This window comes from Mustela erminea, chromosome 18 (assembly GCF_009829155.1).
Source record: "Mustela erminea isolate mMusErm1 chromosome 18, mMusErm1.Pri, whole genome shotgun sequence".
In the NCBI taxonomy this organism is placed as follows: domain Eukaryota; kingdom Metazoa; phylum Chordata; class Mammalia; order Carnivora; family Mustelidae; genus Mustela; species Mustela erminea.
This window is the reverse complement of record NC_045631.1, coordinates 4,341,384-4,360,426: the sequence shown is the minus strand read 5'-3', so window position 1 is coordinate 4,360,426 and position 19,043 is coordinate 4,341,384. Positions and strand designations below refer to the sequence as shown.

The 19,043-nt window shown below is 49.1% G+C and overlaps 1 protein-coding gene and 1 long non-coding RNA gene across 2 annotated transcripts in view; one reads left to right on the top strand and one right to left on the bottom strand.

The window, feature by feature from the left end:
- The window catches only part of MYH13 (myosin heavy chain 13), a 46,850-nt gene that overhangs the window by 24,564 nt on the left and 3,243 nt on the right, over nt 1-19,043 (top strand). Inside the window, exons 20-35 of the mRNA XM_032320457.1 lie at nt 1,114-1,369; nt 3,168-3,410; nt 5,003-5,179; nt 6,367-6,512; nt 6,630-6,720; nt 7,724-8,113; nt 10,028-10,154; nt 10,237-10,355; nt 11,850-12,046; nt 12,403-12,586; nt 12,961-13,126; nt 13,753-13,877; nt 14,964-15,272; nt 15,355-15,558; nt 17,611-17,736; nt 18,031-18,201. Coding sequence (XP_032176348.1) covers nt 1,114-1,369; nt 3,168-3,410; nt 5,003-5,179; nt 6,367-6,512; nt 6,630-6,720; nt 7,724-8,113; nt 10,028-10,154; nt 10,237-10,355; nt 11,850-12,046; nt 12,403-12,586; nt 12,961-13,126; nt 13,753-13,877; nt 14,964-15,272; nt 15,355-15,558; nt 17,611-17,736; nt 18,031-18,201 — 3,031 coding nt within the window. The remainder of the gene's footprint in view (nt 1-1,113; nt 1,370-3,167; nt 3,411-5,002; nt 5,180-6,366; nt 6,513-6,629; nt 6,721-7,723; nt 8,114-10,027; nt 10,155-10,236; nt 10,356-11,849; nt 12,047-12,402; nt 12,587-12,960; nt 13,127-13,752; nt 13,878-14,963; nt 15,273-15,354; nt 15,559-17,610; nt 17,737-18,030; nt 18,202-19,043) is intronic.
- Nucleotides 12,529-19,043, bottom strand: part of LOC116577376 — a 54,482-nt gene continuing 47,967 nt past the window's right edge. Inside the window, exons 4-5 of the long non-coding RNA XR_004280497.1 lie at nt 13,538-13,645; nt 12,529-13,066 (exon numbers count right to left, since the gene is read on the bottom strand). This is a non-coding gene — a long non-coding RNA (uncharacterized LOC116577376). The remainder of the gene's footprint in view (nt 13,067-13,537; nt 13,646-19,043) is intronic.

The following is a 19,043-nucleotide window of genomic DNA, read 5'->3' as shown; positions in this document are numbered from 1 at the left end:
GCCATGGCAGGTGCCTACGGGGAGCAGTGAGAGGACCGGGCTTGTAGATGACAAGGGCCTGAACTAGGACATAGGAGTCCAGGGACACTGAAGAGTCTTACTCCTTCAGTAATTCACCAGCAACCCTCATGGCTGGTAACATGCAGGAATTTCAGGGAGAGGGGAATTGCGGGGGGGGGAGGCCCCTTCTCCCCAATTCCCCGATGCCTATATGGCTCTGACATTGGCATTGCCACATGGGCCACCATCATGGATTCGTCAAGAACAGCTTGTGGGCATCTAGCTGGTTGAGGTGAATGGAAGCCAGCACAGAAACGGGGAGAAGGGCCCTGGGCAGGAGCCGGTTTATGGGAAAGGGAAGCAAGTTCTGAGGCACACGTGAGCTCTGGAGAATACAGAGCGGGAGATAAGGCAGTTGTCTCTAGGACATTGGCGACCGTCGAAATCAGGAAAAAAGGCGAATTCTAGGAGAGCAAGTGTCGGGGAGACGGTCCCGGGCGTACCCGCCCAGGTAAGCAGGAAGAGGGAGCCCACGAGGCAGAGCGCACCATGAGACAGGAATCATGAAACCAAGGCCAGGGGTTCTTTCAAAACGGGGAGAGTCAGCCGTTCAAATGGGAGGCTCAGTCGGTTGGCGTCCGCCTTCAGCTCCGGTCGTGATCCCAGGGTCCTGGGATCCAGTCCCGTATAGGCTTTCTGCTCAGGGGGAGTCTGCCTCTCCCCCTGCTACCCCGCCTGCTTGTGCTCTCTCACTCTCCCTCTGTGTCAAATACGTAAATAAAATGCGGGAGACAGACTCAGGTGATTAGGGAGGAAGAGGCTCCCAGCATGGGTGATCGGGATCTTAGGGACTGCGTTCCAGCACTGTGGTGGGGGTGGGAGTCTGATGGGGGGCAGGGTCCACAAATGGTCCCATGCCCTCTGTCACCTCCCAACCTCTGTGCATGCTGCTGCCTCTGTCCCTCATCTGCAGAGCGAGCCCTAGGGCCCATGGAGCCGCAGAGCTGGGCTGCTCCTGCAGTGGAGAAGGGCCAAGGGCCTGGGCCCCAGGGCAGGAGGGGCAGACAGGAGTCCTTGCTGGGGTTCATTAACGCGGTCCGATGGGGCGTGCAGGGACTCCATCTTCTGCATCCAGTACAACATCCGCGCCTTCATGAACGTCAAACACTGGCCCTGGATGAACCTGTTCTTCAAGATCAAGCCGCTCCTCAAGAGCGCGGAGGCCGAGCGAGAGATGGCCACCATGAAGGAAGACTTCGAGAAGGCCAAGGAGGAGCTGGCCAGGTCGGAGGCTCGCCGGAAGGAGCTGGAGGAGAAGATGGTGTCCCTGCTGCAGGAAAAAAATGACCTCCAGCTGCAGGTCCAGTCTGTAAGTACCTGCCGGGTGAGAATAGAAACCAGGAGCAATACGGAGGCGCCCCAACAGGTGCGTGGATGTAAGGGCCAGTGTGCCACCTCGTGGGCGTGCGGAGCATTGCAGGAGGGCGAGGGCCCGGCTTCGCCGTCGCGGAGGTTCTTGGGAGCATGTCTGCAAAGCGAATTTCTGCGCACCCTCATTTCTGAATTCCACAGAGGAGTGAGACCTATTTTGTTGTGGGTATGAGGGGACTGGGTCTGTCCTCATGATTAAAACATGTCAGGCATGCCCCAGGTCTTTAAAAAAAAATCATGTAATTAAGCATTAAAGTAAATCACTAAAACAATTCAAAGGAGGGACTATTTTATACATACGTATATAAGTTTCGGTAATATCGGTAATATGATTATACTAAAAATGCTTTGCAGTTTTTAATCAAGGAAATAGGGGAAAGGCAGCAGCTTCCAGCACGTCACACTCTGGCAGCATCATTGCATCAATTCACAACTTAAGGTGTTTATCATTTGCCTTTTTTTAATAAACCCCCAAATGGCCATGCATACAAAGCATTTTCTCCTCCCCTTTTCACGTACCCGGTCAGGACAGTGCGGTCACTGGGAGCACTTTTCCAAGGTGAGTGGGCAAGGGGATAAGTTTGGAACCGGATAGCTGGGTTTCTATCCCAGACCCTCCACTTGATAGCTGTGTGGCCTCAGGCAAGTTACTTAGCCTCTCTGCGCCTCCATTTTCTCATCTGTAAAATGGGCCCAGTAACAGCACACAGAGAGTGTCAAGAGAATCAGATGGACCCATGCGGGTGAAATGCTGAGCACGTAGTACGTATTCAATTAACACTGATGCTTATTCTTATCCATAATCTCGAAGTGGGGGTCCAGTTTTTACAACACTCCTGTACAAGAAGATGTAGCCCGATTGGGTTTAAGAGTAGAATCAGCTCGGGGTGCCTGGGTGGCTCAGTGGGTTAAGCCTCTGCCTTCAGCTCAGGTCATGGTCCCAGGATCCTGGGATCGAGCCCCGCATCGGGCTCCCTGTTCAGCAGGGAGTCTGCTTCCCTCTCTATCTCTGCCTGCCTCTCTGCCTATCTCTCTGTCAAATAAATAAATAAAATCTTTAAAAAAAAAAAAAAAAAAAAGAGTAGAATCAGCTCATCTAGAGAGACTCCTTACAGAGCCTTTCGGGACATCTACGAACTTAATCCCTTTCTTCCTATTTTGAACTTCCTGTTCTGTGGCTCGAGGAGGCAGGACTCCCGGGGCAGACACCACGTTTTCCATTGGAAGTTAAAAGGTGGTAATGTTTTGAAAATACTAGTTAGCTTGTGGTAACATTGGGTAGAAGAGTTATTTTTCCACGGGTGGTAGGAGGAAGTGAAACGGCAGGCTGGCTGAATTGGGGCCAATGGGCAGAAGCTTCATGAACTGTATGGACTCCGTTGTTTGGAATTATTTCAGGTGAATTTCTATTAAGTGGATGTCCTTGGTGGTTAAAAAAAAGGTATACGGATAATATACAAGTGATGTGTGTGCGTGTGTGAATATGCACATGTGTGCATGTGTGTGTTTGTGTGCACATGTCTGTACCTGTACACGTGTGTGCACAAGTGTATGGGCGTGTGTACATGAGTGTATGTGCACATGCGTGTGTGGATGTGTGTGTGTGTGTGTGTATGAGTGTGCGTGTGACCCATTCATCACCTCAGGTACAGATAGTGGGCTTCTGGAGGGCAGAGCACGTCCCACGTAGGGTTTGCTGAGAGTCTGACCGAAACACAACCCTCTGGTTCTTCCAGGAAACGGAAAACCTGATCGATGCGGAGGAGCGCTGTGAGGGGCTCATTAAAAGCAAGATCCAACTGGAAGCCAAAGTCAAGGAGCTGAACGAGAGGCTGGAGGAGGAAGAGGAGGTGAACTCCGACCTCGTGGCGAAGAAGAGGAACCTGGAGGATAAATGCTCGTCTCTCAAAAGGGACATCGACGACCTTGAGCTGACCCTGACAAAAGTGGAAAAGGAGAAGCACGCCACTGAGAACAAGGTGGGCAAACCAGGGAGTCTCCCACCCCCCAGCTTCTGGAACCATCCTTACTTCCTCTTAGGAGCAGACATTTCCTGAAGTCAGAGGCAGGAGCCCGCAGGCGGGCAGTGAGGTCCCACCAAGTCCCGTCCTTCTCCGCCTTGGTCTCTCTACCCCGCAGGCTCTTCTCAACCCTCCTCCTGCCTGGCTGGTTGGACCCCAAACTTCCAGCCCCCAGCCTGGGGGTGGGGGGAGGGTCTGACTTCTAATTCTGGAGCAGATTCCCTGAGTCTGGACCTCAGCCCCCTCCACACAAGTCTTGCCGTCCCTGTGTCTACCTCGTGACATGGGGATATTACCCTCTTCACCTCGGAGGGTTTTCATGGAAAGCTCAGCATGGGGGCACCAGGGGGGTCAGTCAGTCCTTAAGCGTCTGCCTTCAGCTCAGGTCATGATCCCAGGGTGCTGGCATCGAAGCAAGGGATCCTCAACGAGAGTGGCGTCCTATTCATTTTTGTTTGCACTTGGCTTAGGAAGAGCAAAAGAATGCCCCCAGGGGCCAGGCAGAAGATGAGGGATGCAGGTGGTGAAGGGGGCAGGAAGCTGGGCCACCCCCCGCCCTGCGAGGGACATGGGCAAACAGGGACCCTCATGTGTTGCTGGCAGCTTATAGACTGACGCAGCCTTCGGGAAAGCACTGGAAATACTTGGTCACATGAAGGATCCTCACACTTTGCAGAAATGCATGAAAATCACAGCCCTTGAGTCACATAATAATGGTTGCTAATGAGTTAGAGGAAGGGATCGGGTTGACCTGGTGTGAGGTGACCCGGAGTGAGTGTTGGATCCACACCCGGGAAGTGTGGAAAGGGACATTAGAGAGGCGTGGAGACTTGCCAGGAGTTGAGCCCCTGCTCCGTCCAAGGCAGCAACACTGAACCAGCGGCTCCGGGTGACAATGCGAACCTCCAACGCTTTAGATTTTCCAGGAGCAGCCGGGAGTCCAGATTTTGTGTGACATTACACTGCCTTTTTCAATATTGATAATTTATGCAAAAGCTATACAGAAAACACATCCCCAGCCAGATTCAGCCTGTGGGGTGGGAGTTTAAGAACCTCTGATCTGGAAGAGAGGCGTACGTAGAGCAAAGTTCAATTTAATGCTTTAAAGCTTTCTGTGTGGCAACCCCCGCCCCGGCTTCCTGAGGGCACAGGTTCCCATTCTGGACCATTCTTGCGTAGCATGTTGTATCTTTTCCTTACTCTTCCCACCTTTTTCTAAACCCCTAACCTGGGAAACAGAGTCCTGTGGATATATATTGATAGAGAGAAACTAATGGGTTGACCTTCCAAAGCCTCCTATGTGCATTTCAGAGCCCTCCGTTGTGGGACATAAACTTGTGTCTGAAGAATGATGCTATCTGGCTCTGCAGCCAGCCAGCCAAGAAGCAAAGGGCTGGGGGGGCTGCCAGTTTCAGGATAATGTAACCCACACAGTGACTGCCTCCCAGGGAGGTAGGGACGCGGTAGCCAAAAAAGGAAAGGGGAAAATAAAAATCCGTAGCTTCTGATTGAGTTGTCTGAGCAGTCCATGGGTGTGGCTATTCTCCCAGGTAAAGAATCTTTCCGAAGAAATGACAGCCCTTGAGGAAAACATCTCCAAACTGACCAAGGAGAAGAAGTCCCTGCAGGAAGCCCATCAACAAACACTAGACGATCTCCAGGTGGAGGAAGATAAAGTCAACGGTCTCATCAAAATAAATGCCAAGCTAGAGCAGCAAACCGATGACGTAAGGATGTTTTACTCCCGGGTCCCCGCGGCTGTTGCTTGCAGAGGCTGGGGTTAAATGGGGGTGGGGGGAGGGTCTGACTTCTAATTCTGGAGCAGATTCCCTGAGTCTGGACCTCAGCCCCCTCCACACAAGTCTTGCCGTCCCTGTGTCTACCTCGTGACATGGGGATATGACCCTCTTCACCTCAGAGGGTTTTCATGGAAAGCTCAGCATGGGGGCACCAGGGGGCTCAGTCAGTCCTTAAGCGTCTGCCTTCAGCTCAGGTCATGATCCCAGGGTGCTGGCATCGAGTTCTGCATCGGGTTCCCTGACCAGCGGGGAGCCTGCTTCTCCCTCTCCCCGCCCCCCCCCACTCCTGCTTTCTCTCAATAAATAAATCTTTAAAAAAAAAAAAAAAGAAGAAGAAGAAGGAAGGAAGAAATAGCACATAGAGTGTGTTCAATAAAACATTAGCTACTACTATACCCCTCATCACCCTCATGGTAATTAACATCATCGTAATTAACATCCCCTCTCAGGTTCTTGGGTTCGCAAAGTTCCAATCTTGTTCTAACATTGTTAAAATTGAGTGATTTTAACATTGTTAAATAGGAGTCCTATTTGTGCCCCATAACAATTACCATTTCCCCCCATGATATTACTATGGTTGTTTTTTGTTTTTTTGGTTTTTTAGTTTCAGAGGTTGACTGTAGTGATTCATCAGTTGCATATAGGCTCTTGGTACAAGAGCCAAGACTGACATTTTCAGGCTTACTCACGACCATGTCTAGAACTTGTACAGATTCCATGTTTTCCTGAGGCCAGAGCAGGCAAGCACCGTGCTACCTCTGGGAGGAGTATGGCTGTGCAATCTAGACCTTTCCCAGCTTACCTACAGCAGAGCCCATCCGTGGATGCCCCGCTTCTTCCCTTCTGGGCACAAGCATGCACTTACGGTCACCATGATTCTACAGGGAAGGAACAGGCCAAGTGAGAATCAGCCAAAAGAGGCACCAGAATGCTTCCAAGAGATACAGGGTAGCCTTCGGTGCAGGAGGGAAGAGTTGAGACATGGGGAATCTTGCTCCGTCCTGGGGCCAGACGCCAGCGGTCATACCCCACGGGAGCTCTTAGAACCCATCAGCGCCGGTGCGGCCACGCTGGCCAAGGGGTGAGCTCCAACCTTTAAGCCTGTGTCTCCCCAGCTTGAAGGCTCCTTGGAACAGGAGAAGAAACTGCGGACAGACCTGGAGAGAGTGAAGAGGAAGCTGGAAGGGGACCTGAAAATGTCCCAGGAATCCATTATGGATCTAGAAAACGACAAGCAGCAAGTGGAAGAGAAATTGAAGAAGTAGCTATCTCGTGTTTGATCTCTGTGTTTAAGCCTGAGTGCCAACTTAACCCCTTTAAAAGTCTTGTATTTCACGTTGTTGTTCTTTTAACTGTATAACTATGTATCTGTTTGCAGGAAGGAGTTTGAAATCAGTCAGTTACAAACCAAGATTGAAGAGGAGCAAGCCCACAGCTTACAATTACAAAAAAAGATCAAAGAACTGCAGGTAGAAGTTTTAAACCTTCCGGACCCTGAAAACCCTTTCCAAGGGTCCCTCCTGCCCTTGTTTTTGCCCTTGCTTGTGTTGCTTTAGCTGCTTATTTTCTTCCTATCCTCAGAGCTGGAGGCAATGTTTTGTCCTTCCCTTGATTTTTCTGAAATTAACATTTTAATCTTGCCAGTAGCACACACACAGATTTCTTGGGGAATATTTCGGTGTTACCAATAAGGCCAAATATGACTGGCAAGGGTGCATGGATCATCATCCATAACCCTCCCTTCTCAGAAGTCACTCTCACCTTCTGGTGGATTGTGTATACTACTGGCTCCCTTGCTATGGGTTTATGTATGCATTAAGGACCCAAAGAGGGGTGGCTGGCTGGCTCAGGCGGTGGAACGTGCAACTCTTGGCTTTAGGGTTGTGAGTTCGAGCCCCGTGTTGGGTTTACAGATTACTTAAAAGTGAAATCTTTATAAAGAAAGTCTTGAAGAAATTATCTAAGGGAGAGAGATACATGATACACACATCCTTATATATATACACGTATGTATTAAAATATGAAGGAACAAAAACATAAGTGTAAACATGTATTATGTATCTACATGTATATTTATTTATGCATGTAAATATGTTCATTAAGTGTACGTGTATTTTATATTCTATATACTTGATTTTTTTTAGCTTAAATATGATAACACAGAGACTATGGTTCTACAACTTGCCACTTTCATGTAACAGTGCATCCTACAGAGCTGTCCATGGTAGACAGTAGACATGGGTCAATTCTAAAGACTTTATGAACTTCCGGAACATGCTTCCATCATGGTGGATTTGACCATCCCCTACTAAGGGACCTTTAGAATGTTTCCAACCATATTCCTCATTAACTTAATGTTATCATGTAGTCTTTTTTTGTGTGGTGCCTACCCCCAGTCCGTCACCACCTGCCTTGCCCAAAGTGGGCTGCTCCCTCTCCCCACCAACATTCCTGATGCAGTGACCCTTTCAGGCCCGCACAGAAGAGCTAGAGGAGGAAATCGAGGCAGAGCGGGCCTCCCGGGCCAAAGCAGAGAAACAGCGCTCTGACCTCTCCCGGGAACTGGAGGAGATCAGCGAGCGCCTGGAGGAAGCCAGTGGGGCCACATCTGCCCAGATCGAGATGAACAAGAAGCGTGAGGCCGAGTTCCAGAAACTTCGCCGGGACCTGGAGGAGGCCACCCTGCAGCACGAAGCCACCACAGCCACCCTTCGGAAGAAGCACGCCGACAGCGTGGCCGAGCTCGGGGAGCAGATAGACAACCTGCAGAGGGTCAAGCAGAAGCTGGAGAAGGAGAAGAGTGAGCTCAAGATGGAGATCGATGACATGGCCGGCAACATTGAGACAGTCTCCAAGTCAAAGGTAACTGACCCCTACTCTTAGCAAATGCGAGGCAGCTACGTTCACCTGCCCAGGAAGCAGACATAATTTGATGCCCCCAAACTCACTGTCTGTTCCAAACTGCAAGGCGCTCCTGCCTTCTGCCTGCTCCCAGTGCCCCTAAATTCATTCCTGTCGTTGGAGCTTGACTCAGTGACCTACTATGACTTGAGGTCTCATCATCCTTCCAGAATTTCAGAAAGCTTTCAGAATCTTCCAGACCATCTGGCATTTTCTAGAACTAAACCTATGGAAGGATTGCACCAAAGGGCCTTGCTGGGTATGGTTGGATATGCCACCTCCTTGGCCCACGGTATCCATCCCTGGGAGGCATAACTAATGAGAACTTATGCGTGAGAACAGAGTTAGCTCCAAGTTTTGTTACACTCGAAGCATGTAAAATTCAGGAGGGGAGGAACTCTTTAAGAAAATGTATACGAAATTATACATACAAAGTTAGGCACGAAAGTAGTCATTTAGAGTGAGAGAAAGAAGTCACAAATTATTGGCACCCTGGAGACACAGACCATTTGCCAGAAGGTTCTCCCTAGAAATATATTCTGCTTGCATGTAGCTTTCCTTCCCCACCTGGAACCTTCTACAGCTACTTGCATGGTCTAGGGCCCATGCAAGTAAAGGTCATGCTCAACCACACCAGTTTACTGGTAAACCCATCCCTGTGTATGACTTCAAGGTAAAGGCTTCCTCAGCGATGATATCCTTGTAGATTTGTGGGGCCTCTTGCTGTCCTTGTTTAGGATCTGGACTCCCCCACCCACGCTTTCCTCTTGATTTCTTCCTCAGTGCCTGACTGCAACTCCTTTTTCTCTCTTGTCTGCTTCCCCGTTTTTCTGTCCTTCTTGGCTTTTTCTTCCCTCTAAGGAGTTAGGTCTATATGTATTCTCTGTCCCTGTCTTTGTCTCTCTCCACCCCCGTAACCCCTAGTCCAGGTTGCAGGGTTGTCTGGGTTAGAAGAGATGACAGCACCTACTTGCCACCTCCTTCCTCTGTCACTTCATGCTCTCTGTTCTCAATTTTAGAATGCAGTGGAAGAAGTACCTTATATTGCTTTATTTTTTAAGTTGTTGTATGCTTTGAATTTTTGCCTTGTGCTTTGCTGTCTCTTTGTCAACTGCCCTAGATAAAATTATTGTATGTTCATATGTCATTTTCTCAAAGATATCCAAAGCCCCTTGAGACCTTCCTTTGAATCTAATATCTTTGCCTCTTCTGCTACCATCTTATACTTCCTAGTCTGAGGAAAAATACATGCTCAACATATTTATTTTATGTTATATGAGGCAGGAGGAGGACGTCTACAATATATGTAAGGTTTTGAAATAAACTCCACGAAAACAGGGGCCAAACTAGAGGCTGGGGGAGTGAATCCCTCCGTGCCACCTCCCTCATAAGGAATCTTTTGTATAATCAAATGAAATGTGCAACAGTGTCCCCTGAATATACTGCTTGCAAACAAATAAATCAGAAGGTAATATCCCTCACATGGCAACAGAATTACTTATGTTACAAGAGGATCCTGGGGTTCCTTGGAGTATCATGTTCTCAAAGGTTGTTTTTTTGTTTGGTTTTGGGTTTTGTTTTGTTTTGGTTTGGTTTTTTTTTTTTTTTTTTTTTTTTGCAAACCAATCAATATTTATCTACCTAAAGCTGTTGCTCCAACTAATTGGTGACTAAGCAGTCATCACAGATAAATCTTGCCAAACCCAAAGTGATGGTAATTTTTTAAACTGACGTGTATGTGTTCTGCAGTCTTATTTTTATTTTACTTGAGAAGAAGCTAAACTAACCCAATTTCCCAGTTCAGACCTGGACACCAGAAACCCAATATTTCCCATTCATGTTGACTTTTTTTTTGGTTTTTTTTTTTTTTTTTAGAGTAACGTGGAAAGAATGTGCCGGACTGTGGAAGACCAATTTAATGAGATCAAAGCCAAAGATGACCAACAGACACAGTTAATCCATGATCTGAACATGCAGAAGGCAAGACTGCAGACCCAAAATGGTAAGGATTGAGGGGCCGGGTTCCAGAAACTACAGACCATGGGTCAACAATGTTCAGCAACACTCATGCTCCTGTTTGGTAGGGGAACTGAGCCACCAACTGGAAGAGAAGGAGTCTCTGATCTCACAGCTAACCAAAGGCAAGCAGGCCCTCACCCAGCAGCTGGAGGAGCTGAAGAGACAAGTGGAAGAAGAAACCAAGGTAAGAATGCCTCTTTCTGGAATGGCAGAGTCAGAACCTGAGAAGCCATGAAAACTGGTTGGAGGCAGCCCTACAGCATGAAGTCTGCTACTTCTCTTCTCTGCTGTGTGGGAGAGTAGGAACCTGTTCTTTGAGGGCACAGGACTTTGGTGTTGGATCTCCTTCAGAGCCGAGGTGCTCCAACCTCTGGGCTCTTCTGCCCCTCATAGCGTGGTCTGATAAACACCCTCACCAGCCAGGGCATCCCTTCCCGACATTCCCCTCCCCCATCCCCACCTCACCTGCTCAACCCATCTCTGCCTGTTCTCTCACTCTGCTCAGCCATTCAGCCCAGCCCCGCCGAGATGCCCTCTTCATTCTTCTTCATCACTCATGCGTCGCCTGCTGCAACACCTGAGTTTAAGTTCTCCCCCCTCCCAAAAGACTGCACGGCTCTGGGGACACACTTGGGACATATGCGTGAACATGAACCTCCTCTTCATGTTCTTGACTTCCATATCTAGGTCTTCATGCTCATCACGCCCTTCTCCCTGCAGATCTGTAATCTCCTCCTAGGCAAGAATAATTTTTCCCTAGCACCAAACAGAAGCTACAATGCACACAGCAGGTGCTTAATAAGTGCTGTCTATGGTGTTCAAGCATGAGAATGGGAATCCAGGAGTCCACCCAAATGGCATTCCTTGATGGTGGCCTCAGAAAGTGTTTTGTGGGGGCCTGGCTGGCTTGGTCGAGACTCTTGATCTCAGGGTTGTGAGTTCAAGCACCTTGGGTGTATAGATTACTGAAAATCTTAAAAAAAAAAAAAGGGAAAAGAAAGAGGTTTTTTTTTGGACCATCAAGATGATAGCTAAATTGTCCTCTTCACCAGGCAGGATTGAGCAAAGGAGGCCTCTGGGCAGCAGAGGTAACAGAGGCACAGAAGCAGAACAGCTCACATCAGAGTCCCCCTGCATGGGGACACAGCCTCTGCTGATACCAAACAATACTTTTTTGGGTTTTCTTCAAGACAACAGATTTCCATAGCTTTGCATCAAGTAACAAGAAAGTGATCCCCTTCCTAAGTCTGTTTCAATTCTTCTCCTTGCATAAGGAAAAGCACTCAATGTGGTTACATCTCTCTAGCATGTGCTCATTTTCCTTATTAAGGCGTAGAGAGAGCAGGCTTCAGGTACGGAGGCACACAGCAAGTACCTGGCTAGAAAATGATCAATAACATTGCTTTACCCGCGTTGCATTTATTCTTAGAGTTCCCTTCTGTGTGTGGCACATGTTAGTGCTTTTCTATTTATAGTTTAATAGTTTACTTTTATTTAAATACAATCAGGGAGCCAACGTGACAAAAATGAAATAAAACAGGACATATGCAGATATGGCTAAGTTTGTGAAGGCAGCTCAGAAACAGCTCACGTTGGGAGATGCTGGTTTAGAGGAAAATACCTTAGCTTGGAGTATGGCCGAAAGTCTTTGCAATCTGTCACCACCCTCCTCCCGCAGGCCAAGAACGCCCTGGCCCACGCCCTGCAGTCCTCCCGCCACGACTGTGACCTGCTGCGGGAACAGTATGAGGAGGAGCAGGAAGGCAAGGCCGAGCTGCAGAGGGCGCTGTCCAAGGCCAACAGTGAGGTGGCCCAGTGGAGGACCAAATATGAGACGGACGCCATCCAGCGCACGGAGGAGCTGGAGGAGGCCAAGTACGGGGCTCCCCAGCGACAGCAGAAGCGGTGACCCCAGGACATGAGTGAGGGGACAGAGAACACTTCCTGCCTTGGGAGACAGTCTCTTCCTCCCCAGCACTTTGAGTTTTTGTTAAGCATTCAGATAGGGCATCCCTGTTCTTCCCCTGGGACTGTCCTTTCCACTTGGTTCCCTTGGTGGCTTCTTGGTGACCTGCTTTGCCGCCAAGCTCTTTGGGCTTCTTCAGGTGGTACGTGTCTACGCGTCCCATGCTATGTCTTGGTCTTCCCCAGTTCTAGCCCCGAATCAACAGACAGTTCTGAAATTCTGAAATAGTTCACCTTTGCAAAAAAAAAAAAAATGGTTCTTTTAGGAAAAAACTGGCCCAGAGGCTCCAGGAAGCAGAGGAAAACACAGAGGCAGTGAGCTCCAAGTGTGCTTCCTTGGAGAAAACCAAGCAGAGGCTCCAAGGGGAAGTGGATGAACTGATGCTTGACTTGGAACGCACCAACACGGCCCGCGTCCTCCTGGACAGGAAGCAGAGGGACTTCGATAAGGTCTGGCCCCCAGAGTGCCACACCCTGTCGCGCTTGCGCATGTGAGAGACACGCCCACCTGGGAGGTCTACGAGCATCAGGTCAGGGCGTGTGGGAGGCTGGGCTTTGTAGTGTCTCTTTGCGTTCCTGACAGTCCCTCCAAAGTGGATTTTTAGTTCAAGCTAATTCAGATTACTCTGAGATGCCGCGGAAGACCCATGAGAGCATCCCAGTCTGGGGCCCGCGATCTAGGACAGAGCCCCGCCCTGTTTCTCGAGTCCCCAGGATGGAAGGGTAAAACCTCAATGTTGCTCACAGACAGCCCTCATTTTCCTGGGCTCTCCCAGGTGCCGTGGTCCTTCCTGCTGTTCACGTGTCCCTGTGCCATCTCCCAGGTCCTTGCAGAGTGGAAGCAAAAACTGGACGAGAGTCAGGCCGAGTTGGAAGCTGCTCAGAAAGGATCCAGGTCGCTTAGTACTGAAGTCTTCAAGCTCCAGAACGCTTACGAGGAAGTGGTGGATCAGTTAGAGACGCTTAGGCGAGAGAATAAAAACCTGCAAGGTGAGCTGCCTCCCCCACCCACCCCAGGGGAGCACCGGTACCCTCCCCCTCCTTGCCTCCTGCTTCCCACTGCCCTGCAGAACCCTTCCGTCTGCTCTGTCGACCCTGGAGCTCAGCCCTGCTAATGCCACAGACATTAACTAAGTGTCCTGGAACATGAAGGGCAAAGGGAGTTGCTAAGTTCACCTCTTCTTAGAGAACAAGATCCTGCACGGATTCTGTCTGGACGTGGCTTAGTGTCCTTGGGCGTGCCACCAAATCCCTTAGGACTTCAGACTCCTGGTCTGCAAAATCAGACCAGACCCGATGTCCCCGAAAGCCCCTTCCAGTTCCAAAAGACGATGATTCTCTATTCTGTACATTGTCTCCAGCATTTTCTCCCCCGGCCCTTGCCGCGACCATTTTACGTACTTGGTGAAGACTTAGCGTTCTGGCCACTCCTCCCTCAGCATGGTTCAGGTGGGGCAACACGCCTGGGTCGTGCCGAGACCTCACGCAAAGGGTTGACCGCGCTCTATCCTGAATAAATGGGAATGAATCACCAGTCCCCAGGTTGCCAGGCAAAAATGCCTCTGCTGTCAACGCAAGCCCCATCAAACACGCTAAATCGAGCCTGTCCTTTGCAGAAGAGATTTCCGACTTAACCGAGCAGATTGCAGAAACTGGCAAGAACCTTCAAGAAGTGGAAAAGACCAAGAAGCAAGTGGAGCAGGAAAAGTCAGACCTCCAGGTCGCCCTAGAAGAGGTGGAGGCAAGTGTCGGGGACATGACATGAGGGTGCTCAGGAGGGCAGGATGCCAGGAGGTGGGGGTGGAGTGGGGACTAGACCAGACCTCTGGGGCTACTTCCTGCGAGGAGGGGCCGAGGCTCCACAGGGAAGACCAACCAGCCGTCCCTGGGAAAACAGCTGTGCCGTGTTTCATTTCCTGGGTGTCCTCTAGTTCAGCACATCTCCCCTTTGGAAAATAAATAAACACGTTTGTGATGTCCTCAATGTCTTCCTCTCGGGAAGCAAGAAATCAGTCAGCAGGCATCCCGAGAGCGGGCTCAGAATTCCTCGGCTCTAACAGGGTCACACGCTAGGTGGTCTATGGACACTGGGATTTCTGGAAAGTCAAAACAGGGCCAGTGTCCTGAGGCCCTAATCGGTGTGGCCAGTGCGGGGCAGATGGTGGAGCTGTTTCTAGGGAAATTTGTATGATGCAGGATAAGAGGTGAGCAATTACTCTGTCATTTTAGACAATAGGGTGGCTCCTGAGTTAGAGTCCCTGTTAAAAACAACAACAACAACAACAACAAACACCCGGGCACCTGGGTGGCTCAGTGGGTTAAGCCTCTGCCTTCACCTCAGGACTCCCAGCTGCACCTGGATGAGGCCCTGAGGAGCAATGAGGACCTCAGGTCATGATCTCAGGGTCCTGGGATAGAGCCCCGCCCGCATCGGGCTCTCTGCTCAGTGGGGAGCCTGCTTTCCTCTCTCTCTCTCTCTCTCTCCCTGCCTACTTGTGATCTCTCTCTCTTTATTAAAAAATAAATAAATTTTTAAAAATCTTAAAAAAAAAAAAAAGACACACCCAATAAAGGTTTTACTTAATTCAGAAAGGTGCTCTGACCCTCTCCAGACACAAAGTTTTTAGTAACAGATACAAAGCTTTAGTCCCAGGTTCATTACTAGGAGGGACATTTGGGGGCCACATTGTTTGACCTCTACTTATCTGTAAAATGGGTAGAATAATATTCGTTCTATCACACTGGCTAGGAAAATACCCATTCAAGAAGGGGGGCTGCCCATGACCTCCTCCACCACTCCCCCCAACCACTCCTCTGCTTCGATCAGGGCTCCTTGGAACACGAAGAGAGCAAGATCTTGCGTGTCCAACTGGAGTTGAGCCAGGTGAAATCCGAGCTTGACCGCAGGGTCACTGAGAAGGACGAAGAGATCGAGCAGCTGAAAAGAAACAGCCAGCGAGCGGCAGAAGCCATGCAGAGCATGCTGGACGCCGAGATCCGGAGCCGGAACGACGCCATGAGGCTGAAGAAGAAGATGGAGGGAGACCTCAACGAGATGGAGATCCAGCTGGGCCATTCCAACCGCCAGGTGGCAGAGACGCAGAAACACCTGCGCACCGTGCAGGGTCAGCTCAAGGTGAGCCCAGGCTCCCGTGGACCTGACCGGCGCTCGCCCTGTCCCGGACTCCAGCCTCACTCACGTCCGGCTGTCCCTGCAGGACTCCCAGCTGCACCTGGATGAGGCCCTGAGGACCAATGAGGACCTCAAGGAGCAGCTGGCCATCGTGGAGCGCAGGAATGGCCTCTTGCTGGAGGAGCTGGAGGAGATGAAGGTGGCCTTGGAGCAGACGGAGCGGACCCGCAGGCTGTCAGAGCAGGAGCTGCTGGACGCCAGTGACCGCGTGCAGCTCCTTCACTCCCAGGTACATCCCTCCTCCCGCCACCCAGGGCCCACCTTTTGGGCAGGCAGGACCCTCGCAGTGGAAGGGAGCACCCGCCCTTCCTCTCAGACAAGTGGTCAAGACCAAGCTGCTTTAAGCTTAGTTCTTTGGAGGTGGCTGGCTGGTGCAGTCAGTAGATATCGGGGTTGTGAGTTCGAGCCCCACTTGGGTGGAGAGATGAATTAAAAGTAAAATCTTCCAAAAAAAAAAAAAAAAAAGCTTAGTTCTTGGACTAACTATGCTCTGAGCTTTCTTTAATCTGAAGATAAAAGGTCATGCACGTCTCCATCTCAGAGAAAGGAAGGATGAGTTATTGCATCAAGGGGCTGGAGAAGGCTTCACAGAGGAAGCAACCTCTAATGGCAATCTTGGAAAATTAGAATTATCTTTCAAAATAATTATCTTTCAAAATATTTTTTTTTTACCTTTATGAAAGTTCTTGTTGGGTTTTTAAGGAGATAGAAGTTTATCGAATACACCAGAAGGGAGCAGGGAGCTGTCCCCCACCTTTATAAAAGTCTTATAAAAACAATTCTTTGTTGCGAAATAGAGAGCCTACAAACAAACAAGTAGAAGAAACATACCAGCCACCGTGTCCCCTTTGGAAACCTTTTCTTCCAAGCTCTCGGAAGCTCTCATCAATCTCTGCCATTATTATACTTTTGTAAAAATGCGGTCGGCGTTTCTGCAGCTTCCTATTTTCATTTTAACAAAGTGTCATTTCCATCCCTTTAAATCATCTTCTATGACTTTTTTTTTTTTGAAGATGGATTGATTAATTGATTTGAAAGAGAGAGAGAGAACGCACGTGTGCATTGTCAGGGGAAAGGGCAAAGGGAGAAATCTTGAGCAGATTCCCTGCTGAGTGTGGACCTCCCCCACACACACTACTCTTCCCTCCACCACCACTCCCCACTCAGTCCCATGACCCTGAGATCATGACCCAAGCGAAAGCCAAGAGCCAGTTGCTTCACCGACTGAGCCACCCAGGTGCCCCGGCCGTGACTATTTTTAATGGCAGAAAAGTGGTTTATTACAGTAGGGTGATGTGGCAGTTTTATTTAATCTATCTTCCATGGCTGGATGTTTTTAATTATTCCCAATAAAATCTTTACCACTAGAAAGAGTTCTATGATGAACTTAACTTATAATAAGTTTTCACGTTTTCTCGTTATTGTTTCTTGTCTTAATATTCCTAGACGTAAACAGGTTGCTGGAAGCAGAATTTCATGGTCCAAAGGATAAAGACATTTGCAGCTTATTGTAAATCAACCTTCACAAGGTGGTCTCCATTTTTATTCTCATTGAGAGAATATGTAAGATCTCTTGCCTCTAAATCCTCAAAGGCCCTAGTTACACGTCTTTTAATCCTCACCAACTTCACGGTTGAAAAACACCTCACCTATATAATTTTTATTTTCTTGGGGCACCTTGCTGGCTCTTTGGGTAAAGCATCCAACTTCACTCTTGATCTCAGGTTCATGAGTTCAAGCCCCATGTTGGGCCTGGAGTCTACTTAAAAAAATACATATATAGTAAAGTTTTGATTACTAATGAGTAACTGCTTCTTCTGGCAGGTTCCACCTATATACACTTTGTGCCCTGGTTTCTTACTTGTGCAATTTGTCTTTTTTATGAATTGAGGAAGAGAGTGTTTTTTGAGCAATATACATTGGGAGCATTTTCTCCTTTGTCACGCTTGTAATTCTATTTACCGTGTGTCTTGATCATTAGATTTCTCATTTTATATATTTAGGTCTACCCATCCTTTTCTTGCTCCAACACCTTTTAACTTCTTCCTCAAACATGTGAAAGTCTACCTTTATCAGTTACTCATTCATTTTATATACAGTTCTTGGGTCTGTTTCAGGACCTTCTGTTTGGTCAAGAATGAAACAGTACCTAGCAAATCCCCCAGGGAAAAATAAGAAATATGACCATGATTGATTGCCTTCCCCATGCAAATTTCTTCCCCTCAATTGTTCCAAGCTCCCAAAGATAACCTACACCTCTGGCATCTAATTTTTCCTATAGAACACAAGCCTGATAAATACCAAGAAAAAATTGGAAGCAGACATAGCCCAGTGCCAGGCAGAGGTGGAGAACTCCATCCAAGAGTCCAGAAATGCAGAGGAGAAGGCCAAGAAAGCCATCACAGATGTGAGCTCTGTTCCTTCTTTGCAGCGCCTGTTTTTGGAGTCAGGGAAGGGGCTTCGAGGTGGGGACAAGTCAAGGAGGCTTTGTCTCCTGATGACCTACAGTTGGTCATGCTGGCTTCCTAGAGAGGGAGTTATATGAAGCCTCAGCCAAAATCAGCTGGGAGATACATGACTAGTCATGGTGGAATGAGGGAGCCAGGAACAGCACGCACAGTATTGACCTTGACAGCATCCTCTGTGGACTCCTTGTCGGGATGCCAGGTGGCCCACTCATAAGTCCTATGAACTTCATCAGGCGGCCATGATGGCAGAGGAGCTGAAGAAGGAGCAGGACACCAGCGCCCACCTGGAGCGCATGAAGAAGAACCTGGAGCAGACAGTGAAGGACCTGCAGCACCGTCTGGACGAGGCTGAGCAGCTGGCCCTGAAGGGCGGGAAGAAGCAGATCCAGAAACTGGAGAACCGGGTAGGGTTCTAGAAGGTTCTAGAAGATTCTGGTTCTCAAAGTGATATCCGGTTCAGCCATCCTGGACAGAGCCACCAGTCCAGCCACTAGGTTGCAGGAGAGTGGGGGTGGATGGAGGGCATGCAAGTTTGGTCTGAGGACTACATGCCGATATGCCCACCTAGGTCTCCTTCACTGGTTCCTCCACCCCAACACACACACACACACTTTACAACACTCATGCCTCAGGAGCTGCAGAATGAAGACACTTGCAAATAGTCACATCCTGTTTTTATAGGAATTCAGATCCATATAAGTGAGGGGAAATGTACTTTGCATTCATAACATTACGTAGTTTATGTAAGTTACATTTTGGACCAGCCTCTGTTTTGGTGAACAATGGCTCATCCTACGTAAAGTCTAGAGTCTCTCTTCACCTCCCATCCGCCGGCTCCCGTTTGTCCCAGACTTCTCAGTCTCTGAACCCAGTCAGGCTGCAATGCTGGGAAGCTTCTCCCTCGCTCCGTCCTAAAGGGCAGGTGACTGGCACTTCCTCCCACGTTTTTCCGCAGAAAAAACTCTACCCCCAGTACAGAGGCAGTCTTGCTTCTTTCTGAATCTGGGAGCTGATCTGTATTTGTTTTTGTCCCTTCGCGAAAGGCTTCCTTTGTTGCCGGGACCCCTTGCTTTTCTCTTGAGACCTGGGGACGGTTTATTTCATTTGTTTTTTGCACATGGCTCCAATACCAATTCTGTGGGGCTGGGGGGTGGGAAGCTTGTTCTTTCTATCTTCTCTGTAGTCCTGGGAGGGAGGAAATGGTGGCACGGGAGGAGAAGGGGGTGAGGGGCAGGCCAAGAGAAGG